The following is a 20353-nucleotide window of genomic DNA, read 5'->3' as shown; positions in this document are numbered from 1 at the left end:
ACTTCTCTGCTGTTTGATTAATATCTCCACTTGTATCGAACATCTGCAAAAAGCTTGCCAGAACCTCCATGTCTGATTTCAGCCTCTTGCTTCTCCAAACCACCTTTACACCTAGACGGGAAAAAAGCATAACACTGAATAAAGCCGCCTTTTGCAAAGGGTAGGGGAAGTTCTGATGCCTTGGCCAAATTTCACCTAGTAGTCCAAATACCACTGAGTCTTCTAACTACCTAGTAGTAAGATCTGTGGCAGTAAGTTATCCTGTCATGTGGATTCAGGAGTGTGTCTGATGATAGAGGAAGAACATGTTACATACAGCAGTGATTAAGACCATGGCACTTTATGCTTTCAGAAAAATGCACAGTATTACATACAATATAATGAACATGGTCAAAAAATGAAAGGTAAATAGTGTGGAAAAAACTCCAGCATATTAAGAGTGAATAGCCCCCACTTGGTCCAAGTTTGAGTAAGATTTAGAAACAGAAGCAACTAGAGTACGAGGGAATTTGGTAGCAACAGTAATTTTTAGATTGCCACACAAGTATAAAAACCCTTGCAAATGCAGCAATAACTTTTTTGTGAAAAAAAAAAAACAAACCCCTCTAAAGCCCATAGAGCATATGCAACAATTAATCCTTGAGGCAAATCCCACAAAGGCCTAAACAAAATAACCCCCACAACTCCAGGCACATCAAAACCCATTCCTTATCACCCAGTGCTACTAAAGCCATACCCCCAATCTAGTGTTACTAGAAGACTAAACTGCAACTCTGCTCTCATACAGTACATGGAAGCAAGTAATTTCTGGGGGAAAAATCATTACTGAAACAAGTCAGATTTCAGACCATCCCTAAAGAATAAACAAATTCTCCTTTCTACAACCTACAAACATGGGAAATATTTCATAGTGTGTACAAAATGAAAACTTGTATTTCAGCCCTTAGGAACTTTACTGAGCCAGTTAATGCTTCATTTTTACCACTTTCATAGCATTCAGGGGCACAAGGCAAGGGAGATGTGAACTGTACATCATCGCATACAGGCCAGTTGTGAGACTTTCCCCTTATTCGAACACTCCCACTTGCCCAACAGAAGTGAGATTGTGTGCACCAGTGTAAGTGCAATGTTATGCAGTCTGCTGCAAGCTCACAGTTGTGAACAAACAGTGTGCTGTGTAATCCACAAATGTCAGACTCTGGCTAACCTGGTCCACCCTAGTAAACTTGTATACATTAGGAGTCACCCTAAATTCTGGCAAGACTATTCATACCATACCTTTAACTGGATTAACTTACTCTTCATCCTCCTCATCCTCGTCCTCTTCATCCTCCTCCTCATCCTCCTCTTCCTCCTCTTCTACTTCCTCTTCCAACTTCTGTTTTTTCTGATAAAAATAAAATGCAAGTCGGATTAAAGCATACCCAATTTAGTTCTTTAGGCAGAAAATGTTCCTTGCAAAGGCTTACTGTAAGCAACAAATCTTTTCCCACTCTGAAAACATACTAAACGGATGAACACTTAACTAGTGAAGCTTCAACAAATTCTTTAGTCCAATATTTACAACAGCATAAAAGGGACTAAATGAGATTTCTAGCTTAAAAATATATTACTTTATGCAAGATAAACTATTTACACTCTGTATAAATAAAAAAAAGATGTACGCTTGTCTAAAGTACAAAGCTTTACTCTCCAGCCTCCGCTGAAAATGGGTACTTCTGACAAATGTCAAATAAGCAACGGGGAATCTGTTCTGGCAGCTGGTCTGCAGGCATAAAAGTTACAGTACTGCTGAATACCCAGAAGCAATAATCAACCTGGAAACACTTGAAAAACGGAATGAGGGAAGTGTGTTGGGAGGGGGGTTGCTGGAGTAACTGATGACAGGTTAATCTCCCTGGGGGGAGGGCTGCATCATTGGAATGCTGCTCTTAGGGGACCCAGAAATTAATTTGGCACTAGAGGAGGTTACCAAGGGTGCAGCTCATCAAATCAGGTAATCCTATACCACCTTGTTCTACTGGAATGATCAACTTCTCACTTGACCCTTGCCCTCTTCCTCTCCTAAAAAAACTTCCTGCCCACAATTTCTCCTCTGGCCCATGTCTGAACTATACACAAAACTAAAAGGTACAAAACAGGTCCACAGCTTGCATCTTGATACCCATTACCCATAAGCATTTCCCATTTTCTCAGTTTTTTTGTATCCACTTTAGGTGGTTTTCCACACGTCTTCAATGTCATTAACAGAATGCTTTTTAACCCATACTCAAATACTTGATTTTATCACATCCCCATAAATATGGGTACTGCCAAATCATATCCCAAAGACATGAAATTGTCAAAAAAATGTTTGACATGTCCTTTTCTTACTGTTCTGCAATAAAGCCAGCTTTTAATTTTATTTGAGTAAGGTAATCCTTTGAGGAGTTTTTTTGAAGCTATGACCAAGATATTCTGGGGTAATGGGTTCCACTGTTTGGCTACTTGGACGGAGGAGAGGGTCACCAATGTAATTATGGGACTTTGTTATCCTGAGTACAAGTTTATCGGATGATCCAAGGGTCCTGGGGTTGGTATTTAGTTGCACTAGGTTGGAGAGAGTAGGGCAGTTTTCAGATTTGTGGATAATGGGAATGGGCAGTAGTGATCTGATTACAATACCAATTAAAACCATTGAATCTGACTCAATTTATTTTTCAAATTGCTCCAAATACAATACAATTAGGAAGGGGAAAAAAGGAAACTTTAAATTATGGCATATAAACAATGGTAACCTGCTCAAACACTAGAGCAGCAAATGCCAAATACACCTGGGAGGCAGAGGAAACTATGCAGCTTCAGAAGCAAAATGTTAAATTTCAATAAGACCTACGCAGTGCGATAAAGCAAGTACTAGATGAAACCAGACCAGCTTCAGCTGTTGACATGAACTGAAAACATAGGAAAAGTTAATTTAAGGATTACACTAACTTTCTGATCTGGTCTGTGCTAAAGTAAACCAAACCATGCATTTACTAAAGTTTCGCTGGGCTACATCGGTAGCATTAAGATGGTGCCAGACATTGACATTTCAGTCAAATTAATGCACAGCACACGTCTTGCGTAAAAAAGGATAATGTGCCTCAACCCCTTTAAACAGAGAATCAGCTTCAACTGCCAGTTAAGCCTGCCCTCGGTTTAAAGTTGGGACTTGTGAATGACAAGGAGCCCAACAACGGCCAAGCAGCGTACGCTCATATCAGATATGGAGAGAACAGATTCAATGCCAAGTACTGGGCTAGCTGCCCTTGTGGGACACTGAAGCCTAGTCAGTTTCCCTTTTTCTGTTAAAAAAAAAAACTCATCTCATTTGGATACAGACATGTTCTATAATTCTGTACTACCCCTGAGAATAACTGGGATCATGCCAAGGATACTGGAGACCACCCAGGCATGGTATAAAGCATTTAGGAGCTACCTCTTAGTACAGGGGGCTGTCCTGGGATAAGTTTTCCATTTCCCATTGACAAATCCAAGCTGCCCCCAAATAGAGGGATCAACTTTGTTTTGTACAAATGGGAGCACGTTCTACAGCAGCAGTATTCTCTGCAAGACGCATCTGCCCCTCCAAACCATCCTGCTGATATTAAAGAGGCTTTTAGCCATAGACCAAGCATTTCCGATGCCATTTGATTTGCTGATATGCAGTAAATCCATCGTAATGGGTCGGAGGATGCCCTCTATACCAAGCAGATCACCCCAGTCTGTAGGATAGAGTACATTTTGAGTCAGTCCATGCAGGACATGTTTACCAAAAGGATACAACGCCTAAATATCTGACAATGTTCCAGTTGCTGCAGGTGTCTAGACAGATGTACCCATTAAGGGTTGCATAAAGGGGGATAATGGCCCCCCCTTAAATCAAGAGGCAATCCCTTTAAACTGTGCAATATAAGACTTCCTCAAACTAGACATGTTTGGTCAAAAGTTGCATCACTGTCCACACAAGCTCTCAAATCCAGAACACCTGGCTCATCTTAGAGGTATACTGTAACAGTGTGGCAGATCCCTGGGAAAACATCCCAAAGATTACAATAATGCATTTCTGACCTTAGGTTTCAGTCCATGACGGACACCTTTAACACATTTGGGTGAAACCTTCCTGCAGGATGGCCAAGTCAATGACTGCTCCTAGCTTGCAGTGAGCCAGCCTGGCGGCCTTTGGCATTGGCTTTTACTTCAGAAAAGTAGATGCCTACCAAGAGGTCTCAGCACAGAACTCTGGGGACTCACTGGTGACTTCTCTGTGCAGGGAACTTTCCATAGCTTTACCAATTTAATCTAAACCCGATCTTCCTCCCCCCTGCATCAAACCATGCAAAATGAAAGACATCGCTAGTACAACTATAGTAAGAGGCACACTTTTCTCCTCAGAGTAAGCAGGGCTTATTCTGGGACAAAGAAAACATCTGCAACTCAAACTCAAAGGGAATTAAATGCCTTTTACAAGCATGCTCCCCATACTAATTACGAGCTAGCTTAAACCCTGGAGATGTTTTGTCCTGCCAGAATACAAATTCAATGGTCCAAAAGGATAAAACTGCAAGTGGCACTAAACGCGAGCATCCAACAGTTAGCTGGAATGACAAGACTGTAATGGGAAATACAATCATGTGATCATTGCTTCTGGACAAAGGATTGCCAAAGACCAGCCTAATTACAAGGAAGAGAAATCTATGAAGCCTACAGAAAGTACAGTTTTGTACCTACCATAAATGTAGATGTTCGAGGATCCACATTGCTGCAGTCCTAACTATTGGGTAGTCCGCTGTCCAGTCGGCCCAAATACCAAAGTATATGGCTGACGTCGGTCAGGGCGCATTAGACTGACGTCAGTACGTCAGGGTACTAATGCGCATGACCGACGTCATATCCTCAGTCTTTTCTTGCCCCAGATGTCAGAAGACCCTGAAAAGATAAGGCCAAAAACCAAAAAACTCCCAACATATCTGCACCAAAATATATATATATATACAAAATATACAAAAGTAGCAGAATATAACCTCACCTACACAACCACCCCTAAACACAGAGGGGAAGGAGGGAGGGTAAATTGGACTGCAACAATGTGGATCCTCGAACATCTACATTTATGGTAGGTACAAAACTGTACTATGTTCTTCATTCCACATTGCTGCAGTCCTAACTATTGGGTAGAATCCCAAAGCAGAGGAAAGGGAGGCTGGCAAATCATAAGGAAGCAGGAGCTGATAACATGCCTTGCAAAATAGCTGTGGCAAAACCAGCCCTAGACTTAGAGTAGAGAGGAAGGTGGTAATGCTTAGAGAAAGTATGCACTGAACTCCAAGTAGCTGCCTCCAAAATATCCTTAGTTGCTACCCCCCTTAAAAAAGCTGTTGAAGTGGCAGTAGCCCTAGTGGAATGAGGCCTAATCCCAGCTGGAATCTCCTTGCCATGATGGGAATAACAAAATGCAATGCAAAACCCAATCCACCTAGAAATAGTTTGTTTTGACACAGGCTTGCCCTGAGAACTCAAAGCAAAAGAAACAAACAACTGCTGAGACTGCCTAAAATCCTTAGTCCTGCTCAAATAATAACGCAATTGCCTGTGTACATCTAAAGTGTGCAAAATCTTTTCCCCTTTATTTTGGGGATCTGCATAAAACGTAGGCAAATGAATAGTTTGGTTTAAAGCCACACCAGAAACAACTTTAGGCATAAAGGAAGGATTAGTACGTAATGATACCCTATCCTTATGAAAAATCAAAAAAGGCTCAACCGCCATAAGGGCCTGTAACTCAGAAACCCTTCTTGCAGAAGTAATGGCCAACAAAAAAGCAGTCTTCCATGACAAGTATTTCAGGTCAGCAGTAGCTGCAGGCTCAAAAGGTTGTAGAGTAAGTTTCTCCAACACAAAATTGAGATCCCAAGCAGGAGTAGGAGCTCTACGTGGGGGTCTTATATTCTTTGCCCCTCTAAGAAATTGCTTGAACAAAGGATGTGAAAACAATGGTGGGTCACAATCATAGAGAGCTGAAATTGCTGCAGCATGAATCTTAATGGAAGAGAAAGACAAACCTTTGTCCAATAACTCAGTAAGATATTGAAGAGCCACACTCAAATTAGGCTCTGAAATCTCCAAATTGTTTGCTGCAGTCCAAAATAAAAATCTCTTCCATTTTTCTGCGTACACTTTCCTTGTACTAGGTCTTCTGGCTTCCATAATCACATTTAAAACTTGAGGAAGTTGAGACCTGCTGTCTTTCAAAACAGAATATGCCAGGCTGTTAGATGAAGAGAGTGAAGCTTGACATTGAGCAGACGACCGTCCTTCTGAGACAACAGATGTGGAATCAAGGGTAAAGGCCATGGAGGCTTCTTTACCAGACTCCTCAGTAATGGGTACCAGTGCTGCGAGGCCAATCTGGAGCTATTAAAATCATCCTTGGCTTGTCTTGTCTGACCTTTAGAAGGACCTTTGGCAGAATAGGCAGACGGTGTAAAAGCATACACATGAAGATTTTTCCAACTGAAAGAAAGAGAATCCACTTTCCAAGCTGTGTGATGAAACCTCTTTGTGCAAAACTTTGGCAGCTGGTGGTTTAGTGGAGAAGCGAACAGATCTATGTCTGGAGTTCCCCAGGACACTGTCAACTTTTGAAATACATGAAGATCCAGTTTCCACTCGTGGGGATCCATGATTTGTCTGCTTAACACATCTGCTAAGGAGTTCTGTGCTCCCGGCAGAAACCTTGCCTGAAGAGTTAGTTGCAAGCTTAGCGCAGTCTCCCATAAAATCATTGCTTGCCTGCACAATGGGTAAGAATGTGTTCCCCTTGTTTGTTGATGTACCACATGACAGTTGTGTTGTCTGTTAGAATCAACACCTGCCCTGGAAGAAGTAACTCCTTGAAAGCCATTAATGCAAACTGGACTGCTAACATCTCCTTCATGTTGATATGTAGATGCTGTAGTCTGGCAGGCCACTTTTCTTGTATCCACTTTCCATTTAGATGAGCTCCCCAAGCAATGTCTGAGGCATCTGTCGTTAGAATTTGACTCGCCTCTGGCCGGGTCACAGAGAGTCCCTTGTTTAGGTGACATTCCTGAGCCCACCACAAAAATTCCTTTTGAATGCAAGGTATTATTTGAATGACAGTGTCCAAATCCTGGCAGTGCTGTGTCCATACATTTTTGACATACCATTGTAGCTTCCTCATATGCAGTTTGGCATTGGGAAGCACCAGAATACAAGATGCCATGAACCCTAAGGCTTGAAGGACTGTCCTTGCAGTCAGCCCGGACTGAAGAGATAGTTGATGGAAGTAACTGGAAAGATTCTTTTGTTTGTCCGGGGTTAAAAAGGCCATCTGGGCTGCTGTATTCAGTCTCACACCCAGAAAGCACATGTCTTGAGAGGGTACTAGACTGGACTTTATTTCGTTCACAGAATACCCTAGGCATCTTAGCACTGCTATGACATATTCCAAATGCTGTAGAAGGTCTTCCTTTTCTTGAGCCAGAATCAGGCAATCGTCCAAGTAAGGATAGATTTGAATTCATTTTAGCCTGAAGTAAGCTATCACTGGAGCCAGAACCTTTGTGAATACTCTGGTCGCAGTAGATAAGCCAAAGGGCAATGCAGAGAACTGATAATGAGAATTTCCAGCTCGAAAACGCAGATATTTTCTGCAACTTAGTCTTATAGGCACATGAAGGTAAGCTTCCTTGAGATCTAAAGTTACCATCCAGTGATCCTTGCCCAGCAGAGGTAAAAGCTGTTGTAACGTCAACATTTTGAACTTGGGAATGTCCAGATAAGTGTTGAGGATAGATAAATCCAAAATTGGTCTCCACGTGTTCCCCTTCTTTGGTACTAGGAACAGGCGAGAATAAAATCCTAGGCCCCTTTCTGGCACAGGAACCGGCTGAATGGCCCCTATTTGGAGTAACTGAGAAATTTGCTTGTGAGCCTCTTGTCTTTGTAGAGGAGGAATGTCTGGCATGCCTTTGAAAGGAGGCAAGGTATGGAAATAAAACCTGTAACCGTGGTGAATGATATCCAGAACCCATTTGTCTTGGGTAATTAAATCCCAATTTTCTTTGAAAAGAGACAGTCTTCCTCCTAGAGGTGCCGCCAGGCGAGAAGGTACTGGCAGCTGAAAAGGCAGGTCATTGAGTCTGCTTACGAAAGGACTGACCTCTGCCCTCACCAGAAGTCTGAGCAGGTGAACTCCCTGCCCTAGGCCTAAAAGCACCTTGAGCTCTGCCCCTACCACGTCTAGACCTACCCCTAGACTGGGAATCATAAGCAGGATAAGTCCATCCCTTAGCAGGCCAATTTCTACTAAACTTCGGAGGCTGCACCTGCAAAAAATCCTTAACAGTTTGCATAGACTTAGCCTTGTCCTCAATCTTCTTTAAAACTGCTTCCACAGTCGAACCAAACACATCAGACTGTAAAGGAGCATCCAAAATCCTTATCTTAACATGCTCAGCTAAGTTCTGATCTCTCAACCAGGCGTGCCTACGAAGAACAGAACCAGTGGCAGCCACCCTGGAGGAGGCCTGCACAGCATCAAAACCACATTGCAAGGAATGTTTACCCACCTGTTCAGACACATGAACTAAATCCTGCAACTCTTTACACTCAATACCTTCCGCCAGAGCATCCACCTTAGATTTCAACTGTGAAAGAAGATAATTTTGATATTTTAACATGTGAAACTGACAATTCAACGCCCTCATGGCTAAAGTGGAAGAAGTATACACTTTCTTTCCCCATCTATCCAAAGCCCTTGCCTCTTTATCAGGAGGGACAGGATTTTTAACAACTGAGGCCTTCACACCTTTAGGCCCCTGAGAGACAGTTTCGGGTCTGCCCTAGGACTCTTAAAAGATACTTATGAGCTTGAGGCACGCTATAATACCTATCGGGAATAACTGGGGCAGGAGGCAAAGAATCCAGGATTCAGGGAAGCCTCTGCAAAACATCTTCCACCACATTCAAAACAGGAGGTATAGCTAAAGGCCTGTGCTGGGGTAAAACAAGAATTCCCTAAGCCTTTTCCTGGAATCAGAGAAATCTTGACCTTCCCATTTAAAATGCTCCCTCATGGAATGCAGAGTCTCTGAAAATGAAAAATCCTCAGGAGGGGAAGCTGAAGGAGTAGAATCATCCACATCAGAATCAGAATAAGGAGGGTACTCCTGCAAGTCTTCAGCCGAAGACTCAGAAGCCTCGAGCATTGCTCAAAACTCTCAAACTCAGATTCCACCCTAGGCCTCTTATCAGGAGGGGGCATAGAACCCCTTATCATAGTAATCAAATCCTCTGCCATTTTAAGCATATGTTTCTTAGGCAAAGACCCTGAAGTACTAGGAGAAACCCCCACTGAAGCAAAACTCGGCCTGCCCCTCAAAGAAGCCTTGGAAACAGAAGGGGAGGCTCTGACCACCTTAGGAAGAGAGGGAAGAACAGCCACCTGAGAAGCCCCCTCAGCCTGGCCTACTTCCTGAGAGGATACATCCTGTAACAGTAAAGTCTCTCCCTGAGACTCCAAAGAAACACCTGGCAAAACCTCCGGCTCCACTGAGCCCTCTAAAAGAACCGACGTCTGGACTGTCGGTTCCTCCACTCTAGGCTTTGCTGTTTTGTCCTTGCGTTTTTTAGCCGAAGCCGGCGTCGGAGCATCCGACGGCATTTTATAATTACAACGCTTCCCAAACACTAACCTGGCACAGTCTAACCTTCTCTTAATAGTGCGTTTGTTAAATCTAGCACAAGAGCGGCATCCAACAACGTCGTGCTCAGGCCCTAAACAAGGTATACACAAAGTATGGTAATCCCTATGAGGTATCTGTTTCCCACAAGAAATACAGTTATTCACTTTTTCTGACATCCGGTTAAATACTGAGGCAAGAAAAAACCAAAATATTCCCCAACGGGGTACTTAGCCAACTTTGATTCGGTCTGAAACTCTGGCTTCAGAAACTTTCAGAACGCCAACCTGCACTCGCAAAATTGCTTCTGCATCGGACCATGCGGCAAAAAAGACTGAGGATATGACGTCGGTCATGCGCATTAGTACCCTGACGTACTGACGTCAGTCTAATGCGCCCTGACCGACGTCAGCCATATACTTTGGTATTCGGGCCGACTGGACAGCGGACTACCCAATAGTTAGGACTGCAGCAATGTGGAATGAAGAACATCAGCAACTTGGCTCTTTCCCAAGACTTCATATGGCTTTCTAGATCTTCCACAGTTTTCATTCAGTTCAGCTTTTTCATGCGTGGCTGCAGCTGCACAGACATACCCGTTACGGTCAAATACATTTCTGAAGGAATAAGATCCAGCTTTTCAAATGGTGCTCCATGTGGATTTACTGCTAAAGCACAGTCCACCCCATCATTGCAAAGGAATAGCAACAAATACTCTCCACATAAGTTATCGATAAATGGCTACAAGTTAAAGAATCAATGAGGACTTGCATGAAAATTCCAACTTAAAGCAAACTGCACTAGTCAGCAAAACTGCAGCACAATGACTAGGCTATAAGTAACCTTTTCACGAATCTCAAACTAAAATTAAGATACCACAGCACTAACAAATCAAAAAGAAGCAGTACACACAATGTTCGTGGAAACTCCTAGGGGTTACAAACTGGTCAAAACTGAACTAAAATACAAAGCAAGAATGCTGCTGTATCCAAGCAGAATCAGTTCACAATCTTAACACGGCAAGGTAAAATCATAAACCAATACGAAAAAACAGAACAGAACACAAAACATTGTTTGCAGAGACATCTATGGAGTTATTATCCTAACTTGGTGGTTTTACAGGCTTATTACAGCCACACAACGGCAAGTATCATTAGAATAAATATAAAGGTGGTGTCTCATGACATGGTAAGAAAGATCACTAGCCAATGGTGGTGGTTTTAAGCCTAAAAAATAGGATGTGGGTCATGGAGTAGGGGCCAATGTGGCTCAGAAAAAAAGGGTGCCAATGAGAGCTGTGCATAAGAAAGCTGGGGGAATACGTGTGTAGAGCTAACCTAGGGCTAGTAAAGTGAACATAAAGTGACTGGTGGAAGAAGGGAGATTGGGATTGGATGTGGTGCGCATCAGGAAACCAGTAAATACTTTAGCATCGCCCAACTGTACTGATATTAGACAAAGGTGTAATTTTTGACATTTCAGATTATGGGCCAATGGAATTATTCTGTTATTTCGCAAGCAAATATAGGGAGATGGCAACAGTCAGGGAGAGTTCTGAAGAAAAAAAAAAAAAGATTTCACCCTGGGTAGGGGAGTATCCAGTTTATGCTGGGTCCAATTTTACTATTACAGCAAGTGGGAGGATATCAGTTAACGAAGTCCATACAGATATAGGTTGAGAAGAGGATATCTACTCAATGAGCCCAGGTCCTGGGTGAAAAAGGTCAGTGACCAGCCCACATACCTTGTAAACAGCAAATCAAAAGTTTAGAAAATGCTTTAAAAGCAAACTCTGATATTAACCTGAAGCAAGTCAATATTTTGGACCAGTGTCAATTTTAAGTAACCCAAGCACCCTCTTAACATGCTTCCAACTGTTTTTAATACACGTTAATATGCTCTGCATCACTACATATGAAACCATGGGATGATACATGGTTAAACTGACTTAAGATACAAGATGTCAAAATGGACCTCCAAATATCCAGAAGCACAGATGTGATCAATAACTGCAGTTCTAAAATCTGAAGTTAACTGAAAAACAACTCAGTACACCTCTCCTGGAAGTTGACTCCTCAGCACTAGACTGACTTGTAACTGACGAGTTGGGCCAATGAGCAACTTCCTCCCAGCAAAGCTGGCTTGCAAGGAAGCAGACAGCACAAGAAAAGTTTGCGAGTTGTACATTACCTGCCAAACTGCCAACATCTCTGCTAGGTTTATGTGCAGCTTGTCTTTTAATCCAGGTGGTCTAACTTCAGCTCCCTCACACAGAGGCATCTGTAGTCAGAGGTCTGGTTGTAGTCTGTGGTGTGGATGAGAATGCTCTGACAGCAGTTGCCTACCAGCTCAATTCCTTCTATCAGTATGGTAGGGGTGTATGAGGGGGGGTGTTCTGTGGGATCAGAATTTGAATGACTAGGCTAAGGCACCAATGGATTTTCTCCTATGTGAGCCCAGTGGGACCATTAGGGTGGTGATAAACATGTCAGCTCATAAGTGAAGTCAGCAAGCAGGATCAAAAAATGCATACTACTCACAAGGCCTGTAATGCAAGCTACTCTTACTTAAAAATTTAATTTCTACTGCATGCTACACATTTATTCATGTATAGTGTGTGCATGTCCTCCCTGAATTAAAATGTTTTTTCTCTCATGCACTGGCTTAATCCCACATTAAGAAACATGCAGAAGGTGCACTGGACATAAATTGGCCATAGATGTGAAGGTGTATGTATGAACCGTAGGGCTAGTGTGAACAGATTGCATCTTTCCAACCCCAATCTGCAAAGGTGGGAAAGGGGATGCGGCTGGAATGACTTATTCAAAATGTTACTTCTTACCTGGGGAGGCTTGGGTGCACTGGAAGGGGCTGTTCGTTTAGCTGCAGGTTTTGTGGAATTTTCTACTGCTTCATCTTCGTCATCTTCATCATCATCCATATCATCTTCCAGTGCTATACAAACAATAGTAAACTCAACATCTGTTTTCCCCTTGCAAATCAACCTTAAAAAAAAATGTCCCAACTGTACATTCCGAAGCAATGCCCCCCCAACCAAATACACCCACATCCTCAAACCAAACCAGTCAAAAAAAATTTACTTCATCCCACTCTTCAATACAAGCATTCTAGAGAGTGAGGGGGAAAAAAAAGGTGAAAAGGGTACTTACATACAATGTGCTGCCCACTGATGTAGACTGGACCTGAACCAGACTTCAACCGTAGTGTTAAGGGAGGAGTAATGTCAAACCCACCAAGGGAAACCTAAAAATAAAACATTAGTCAGATCCATACCCTTTACAGTCAACTGTTCCACTTGTCACTCACAGTGCTTTTTAACCACAAAGGCAATTCAATTACATTTGTTTTGAGAAGTGCAAAAACTGAACACTGCAAATCAACTACACAGATACAAACTTGGCCTGCTGATATGCAATTAATGCACCCAGCAGATGTCAAATAAAGGTGTTATGAATCACTTACCATAAATACATTCACCAGAGCCATAAATCACTTTTCGGGTTTAGCTACCTTTTGGTTCCCATACTCTAGCCAGACTTTCTAAATTATCTGCAAGGACTAACACTGGCCATAAGCCAGGAAAGGTACAGATGTAGGAAGTGAAGGATTCCCACTCAACTCCAGGACTGTTGTGCACTTGAGAGCCTGGACATGCTACAGGGCAAATATACTTTAAGACAAATGCAAGTATTCCAGTAAATTATCAAAACCCTACTAACATCTTGTATCAATGTTCAAAAGCTTTTTATTACCAGATTAAACCAGACTGGACTATTCCAACCCAGGAACACCAGGCTATGAAACATTTAAATTGCTCAATACTGAGCATACAGACACGACTTACAATGTTTTTACTGCTAAATACATTAGTGAGGTTATATTACAATAGGGTCATAGGTAGGTACTAGGCTATCTGTCCAAAGGCATTTACAAGCCTAGCCAAAATGTGTTTGCTTTTGCCACCCCCTTAGATTAGTTCCCTGTGCCTCTGTCCAGCAGAGCCACTGAAGTGATTTCCCATCCACTCAAGATTTTTCTTGAAGAGTGCTACAGAGGAGCTCTGCCTAATGTAGATTGGAATGTTGTTCCAAAGTATGGGAAGTCTCTGGGACAGGAATCTATCCCTCCAGCACGTCCTATTTATTGTTGTGGTGAGGTTCTAGAGAGTGTGACTTGAGGGGATAAGGTTTTCTTTAGGTGGAGCATGTCCATCAATTCTGGGTTGGGCATAGTCTTTTATGTCAGGCAGAGATCACCTCTGAGCAAGTGGTATGCAACACAGTACAGCTTGAGTTTCTTCAGTCTAGCTGCATAGGGCATCTGTCGGAGGCCAGCGATCCTCTTGGTGAGGTACTTGTGGTCTTTTCTAGCTGTTGCAGGTGTCTTGTAAGGTACATCCCAAATGGGGAGTTGCACTCTGATGGGTCTGATGAGTGATGAGTAGAGGGGCACAACAACCTCTTTTGATCTGGATGCAAACCCTTTTGTGATTAGGTGGGCCACATAGGATTTTCTAACCATTTTGGCAATGTAATTATCAAAGGAGAGATTACCAACTACTTGGGTCCCCAGATCCCTTATTGCATTTTCCGTATTTAGGAGGACTACCACCTATGTGGTAGCTTGTGGGTACTTTATTTTCAAAGGGAATAACTATGCACTTTTTGGCATTTAGCTTGAGGCCATGATTTTGGCACCAGGTTTCAGTCTCAGTGAGACCCTTTCGGAGAATGTCAGCCAGTGAGTAAATTATAGCCCCTAGTTTGCAGTAGTCTGCAAACTTGGTCAGCCATAGTCCTCCTGTGTTTGTCTATACCTCTGAGAAGTATATGCCTAACAGGAGAGGTCCTAGGACTGAGCCCTGGGGAACACCACTTGTAACCGGTTTAGAGTCAGACCTAGCTCCCGCAACTCACCAGGTGGGTTCTGGCCGTGAGCCAATTGGCAACCCATCTTGTGACATAGGGGTTTATGTTCAGGCTGGTGAGCTTGTCTATAGCAGAACGCGTTTCCAGTAAATTAACCCCATCATTAATCCATGGTGGCCCACATTAGTTAGCACCTGAATGATGGATCAGCACCTTCCACGAGTCCCTAACCAGACTAGGTGAACTGCTATCCTGAAATACTGTTTTATGCTTACTGAACCACCACCCACTTAAGCCAGCAGACAGATGTAGTTCTACACTAGAGACAAAGCTTTCCCAAAGCCGCAATAAGCAAAGCAACTAGTCCATACCACACAGTATGAAAAATTCACAGCTCAGACCAAACTGACCTATATATGCAGAGGTTCTTAATCCAACCAAAACCAAAGGCCTCAAATGTAATCAAATACCCTCAGCAACCTAAAGTCATCACAGGTAGCACCCACCATGAAACCTGCAACCAAGAGTCATGTCACACTGATTCAGTTCAAAGTCCACTGATGCAAACCCCTTTGCACAATACAAGGCTGTGCAGTACATCATGGTCAGTATCAAGTGCGTAGATTGCCATCACCACACAAGCACATGGCAGTACAATAAAGTGTAAAATGACAGACAACTTGCTGAAGTGAGCTCTCAGAATCCATCGGAGACTAGTAATCAACCTAGCCTTGAGCAGCATTCTTTAACAAGAAAGACACTATCCCAGGTTCCTTCCTATTAAGACACAAACCGCCCCAAAGACTGCAGTTTCTCGGAATACCCTGAGGTATTAGATTATGCAAGTGTTAATCTACAAAAACAGTGATTACCTGGCCAAGCTCAAAAGCCCCCGTCATCCTGACAGCTCCAATGCCTATTCAGAAACTTTCACTGCCAAATTACACAGCCATCTTTCCCCTCTCGGCAATAAATACAAACACCAAACTAAAATAAACCCCTGTGGTGGAAAACCACAGGCACGGAAACTCCTTGCACACAAAAATAAACAAACTCCTAAATCTGACCAAATCAAATTCTACCAAAGCAAAAGAACCACAAATCTTGCTTTGCTTATACTAATTAAGTGCCCTGCACTGCCCTGACCCAATAGTACCCGATCACATACTCTCACCTGGATGACATCTCACCTACTAGCTCACAAACCTAGCTCAAATTTCTCCCCATCTTCCCTCCAACATGTTCACATCACCCCCCCCCCCCAATTCTCCAAGAACAAACTTTCAAAACACCAAGGCTAAGCATACATCTATTGGGACAGACACCACATCAGGTTGCCTACTGGTCAGCCTGAAACATGACTTGCCTGATCCCCTGCAAAAGCCATCCAATCAGCCTCCCAGGCTTTATGCCAGATGGGAGGACAGCAACAGTCTATTCCCTTACAGAAAAGTGGGGAGTAAAACCAGGTTAAATTATGCACCCATATTCCCAACCAGCCTCATCTATAATGTTATGGAAAGAATTACTAAATTAATAGATAAAATTGTAAAGCTATAGACTCAAGAAAGCAACCAGGATAAGTAGGCTGGTTGGGTTGAGAAAGTTAAACGGATTAGGGCAAAATAATGTACACCTCATATCTAGACCTTGCAAACATGTCAAGACCCATCTCACAGGACTCAAATATACTCCAGCTGAATGTCAGTCCCTACACAACTAGTCTGACAGCAGACTCAAGCAAAACAAATTAAGTTAAGGAGGGTGGCCTTGAAAAGTAACTAGGTGTACCCCAGGGTTCAGTCCTTGAGACACTAACATTTCCTGTAGGGGAAATCTAAATGCCAAGGATTTGCGGCTTACCAAGGTTGCATGTCAACTCCTCCGAGGGAACATCTTTAACAAATAGCTCATGTTAAAGCCATGGGCAAACTAAATTCCAAGCATAGTAGAACTGTATTTTTAAGCAAGCACCTAGGTGCAGATAACGCACGCACTCTGGTCCCTCAAGTACAAATGACTCATTGTACATGTGGGTGTACATGACAAGAGATGCACTTGCACCTCCATGAACTACATGGAGACATGAAGCTCTGATTATGTAGCCCAAGCAGGTATGACCCTAGCCCTGAGCAGCATCCTACCATCAACCAGAATACCACCACAGTACAAGCAGAAAATGATAGATTTCAACTGGCCAATTTTCTGGTGTCATTCTAAGGGGAACCAGCATCTGTGCCTGGGATGACGTGCTTGACGGACCTCGATGCTTTGCCAGAGATGGCCTGCCATCTGTCACCCTGTGGGCTTCCAGATACCAGCCAATGCTCTTGCTACCCCTATAGTGCCTTTTTTAGGCAGTGTTCCAAAGACCAAAATTACCACCATAACACCTATAAACGCAATCAGAGTGTCATGCTGCTAAACGCTAGATGTCTAAATCTCAAAATGCACTCGCTCTAAGTACTCCTTAAAATGTAGAACACTGACATTTGTGCTGTGACAGAGACCTGGCAGCAGAAAGCACCGCTGCACTACCAGGATACAACATTCCATACCTTTCGGCCCCAGAACTTTGACCGAAGCCCCAAAGGCAGTGGTGTTTCCATATTCATAAAGGATGTGCACACCTCCAAACTGGTAGCCCAACATAACACATCTGAGATACTCTATGTGCAGCTAACATTGGGTAAGACAGCAACTCAGGTTGTAGCCTGCTATAGGTCCCCAACCTCACACTCCATGTTACTAAGCACCATGGAGAATATTAGGGACCAACCCAACACTCATACCGGGCAACTTCAACTATTCCTCCATTAACTGGGAAAACTACTACTGTACCATACACTTGCATAACACTTCCTGGAATTCATCAATTCCAATGCTCTGGACCAGCTCATTCTTACCCACACTACAGGTAATAATATCCTTGACCTGGTCCTTACTAATCTGGGCAACCGTTGTTCTATGCCAATAGACTCCTACCTGGTTAGATCCAACCACAAAACTAAGCACCTTGGACATGCACACAAAGGTAACCACCGTGGAAAAACTTCTACAAAACGAACTTTGGGCTCCTGAAAACAGAAGTGGCCAACTTCACGGCACCCATGCAAATGGAGTACAGCTGCACGACTGCGGAATCATACACCAATGCACTGTACGAACACATACAAATGCAATGAACGGTGTCCCAGGCTGCGTCTTACATGAGCTCCAAGAAGAACTGAACCCTCACATTAAGTCACTGTTCAAACAGCCTTACTACAGGATGTGTACCCAAAGAATGGCATACAGCTACAATGGTCTCACTCCACAAAGGTGGTGCCACAACGGACCCTGGAAACTATCGCCCCATAAGCCTGACTAGTCTGTCTGTAAAGCTATGGAGCGTATTATCATGGAACTCAGATTGGGAGCCTCCAGACACGGGACCCTACCCAATTCGGCTTTAAGGGCAGATTTTGCCTCTTAAACCTAGTGGATTTCTTTAAAACAGTTACCAAAGCCATAGATGAGGGCAAGGTAGTCCACACAGCCTACCTGGACCTCGCAAAAGCCTTCAACACAATACCCCACTCGGGCATCATAAATAAGCTTACCAGCTTAAATATCAACCCCTATATCACAAGATGGGTTGCAAACTGGCTCAGAGATAGAACCCACATGGTCAGAATCGCAGATGCCATGTCCGAATCCAAACCAGTTACAACTGGCGTCCCACAGGGCTCAGTTCTGGGACCTCTCTTGTTCGGTATATAATTCTCTGAGGTTCAGGCTAACACGGGGGGGATTATGGCTGACAAAGTTCGCAGATGACTGCAAACTGGGGTCCATAATCGAATCTCCAGCTGACACAAGCATCCTCCAAAAGGGTCTCAGAGACTGAAGCTTGGTGCCAGAGCCACGGCCTCAAACTAAATGCTAAAAAGTGCATAGTCATCCCCTTTGGGAAAAACAAGGTGCCCACATATTACCACATAGGTGGTAATCCAATAAGTATGGAAGTAGTAATTAGACATTTGGGGACCAATGTAGATAGTAATCTCTCCTTTGATAATCACGTTGCCAGGTTAGAAAGACCTTCTTATATAGCCCACCTTATCACGAAAGGGTTCACATCTAGATCAAGAGATGTCATTGTGCCCCTCTACTCGTCACTCATCAGGCCCATAATTGAATACAATGCCCCCTTTGGGATGTACCTTACCCGACACCTACAGCAACTGGAGACACCCCAAAAGTACCTCACCAAGAGGATCATGGGCTACAAACAGATGTCCTATGCAGCTCGACATAACTCCAGCTCTACTCAGTTGCTATCTATGCCGGACGTACAAAGCCATGTCAAACCCAGAATTAATGGACATGCTCCACCTCAAAAAATCCAAGTTCCTTAGAGCTACATGCTCCAGGGACCTAAACCTCAGCACAAAAATAAATAGGACATGCTGGAGGGACAGATTCATTTCCCAGAGGCTCCCCTCACTCTGGAATAGAATCCCAATTCATGTTAGACATAGCCCCTCGCTGACCCTCTTCAAGCGAAATCTGGACGCGTGGATGGGAAAATCGCAAATTCACCACTGGGATCTCTTGTGTCCCTGCTAGACAGAGGCACAGTAAACTAATCTTAAAAGGGTACCTTCTGTGACCTACTTTATAGGGGCACAGTAGGCTAATCTAATAGGGAGGCGGAAGCGAAATACACTCTGGCTACGCTTATAAATGCCCTAGGGCAGATAGTCTTCTATTGGTATGTCGAGGTCATAGGTAGATACTAGGCTATCTCCTCAAAAAAAAAAAAAAAAAAAAAAAAAAAAAGGGAAGCCAATCTGGTAATCCCCTGCCATATACTCTACGACAGGAGGAGGAAACTGATGTGGAATAAATTGAAGTTCCAAGACTAGAAAAACACCCTATTCCACCTAAACAAAAAGCTGAGATCCCTCATTAAATCCTCTAAAGCTAGCTATGAAAACAGAATTCCAGCAGATAGTAAAGACAACCACAAGGCCTTCTATAGTTATGTAAAGAATCTCCATGGCAATACCCAAATTTGCTCTGAGCTACTGCACAATGGTACCGCCTATACAGAGCAAACAGATATTGCCAATATATTGGCTGACAGATTCAGTGCCATACCCTTCCACAAAGGACCAATCACAATACCAGCAGATTGCCAGGCACCAGTACTACCGCTGCACAGGTTAACAGCACTTTAAGGCCAAGAATACAGCTTCTATGGGACCTGACAAAATCCCTGGCTGTGTTCTACATGACCTACAGAGTGAACTGGCACCTCACCCGTGTGCCCTGGTCAGCCTCACCTCAGGCTTTGCCCCTACCGAATGGCGCACTGCTACAGTTATCCCTCTCCACAAAGGAGGAGCGACTACAGACCCTGGAAACTATCGCCCCATTAGCTCAATTATGATATGCAAAGCTATGGAATGCATCATCATGGACCTAAAGGATATACAGAATCTACAAACACTGGATCCTACACAATTTGGTTTTGTGAAGGGTAGATCATGCCTCCTCGGATGAAGACAAGAGGTTTCATACAGCCTACCTTGATCTGGCCAAGGCCTCTGATACCATTCCCCACTCAGAAATCAAAGAAACACTCACCAAGCTAGGCATCAACCCCTGTATCACTAGGTGGGTTGCAAACTGGCCCAGAAAGTAGCTGACTCCTGACTGCCGACCAGTCACGAGTGGAGTCCCACAGGG

General features: G+C 43.4%; 1 protein-coding gene across 3 annotated transcripts in view; it reads right to left on the bottom strand.

Annotated features, from left to right (window-relative positions):
• The window catches only part of NPM1 (nucleophosmin 1), a 367407-nt gene that overhangs the window by 192763 nt on the left and 154291 nt on the right, over window positions 1–20353 (bottom strand). For all 3 annotated transcript variants that reach the window (XM_044069094.1, XM_044069097.1, XM_044069095.1), the window contains exons 4-6: window positions 12899–12992; window positions 12571–12683; window positions 1299–1387 (exon numbers count right to left, since the gene is read on the bottom strand). In XM_044069094.1, the coding sequence (XP_043925029.1) occupies window positions 1299–1387; window positions 12571–12683; window positions 12899–12992 (296 nt within the window). The remainder of the gene's footprint in view (window positions 1–1298; window positions 1388–12570; window positions 12684–12898; window positions 12993–20353) is intronic.

This window comes from Protopterus annectens, chromosome 4.part0 (assembly GCF_019279795.1).
Source record: "Protopterus annectens isolate FY-2018-M chromosome 4.part0, PAN1.0, whole genome shotgun sequence".
NCBI classification, from domain to species: Eukaryota; Metazoa; Chordata; order Ceratodontiformes; family Protopteridae; genus Protopterus; species Protopterus annectens.
The sequence above is the reverse complement of the archived record's forward strand: the minus strand, read 5'-3'. Positions and strand labels throughout refer to the sequence as shown.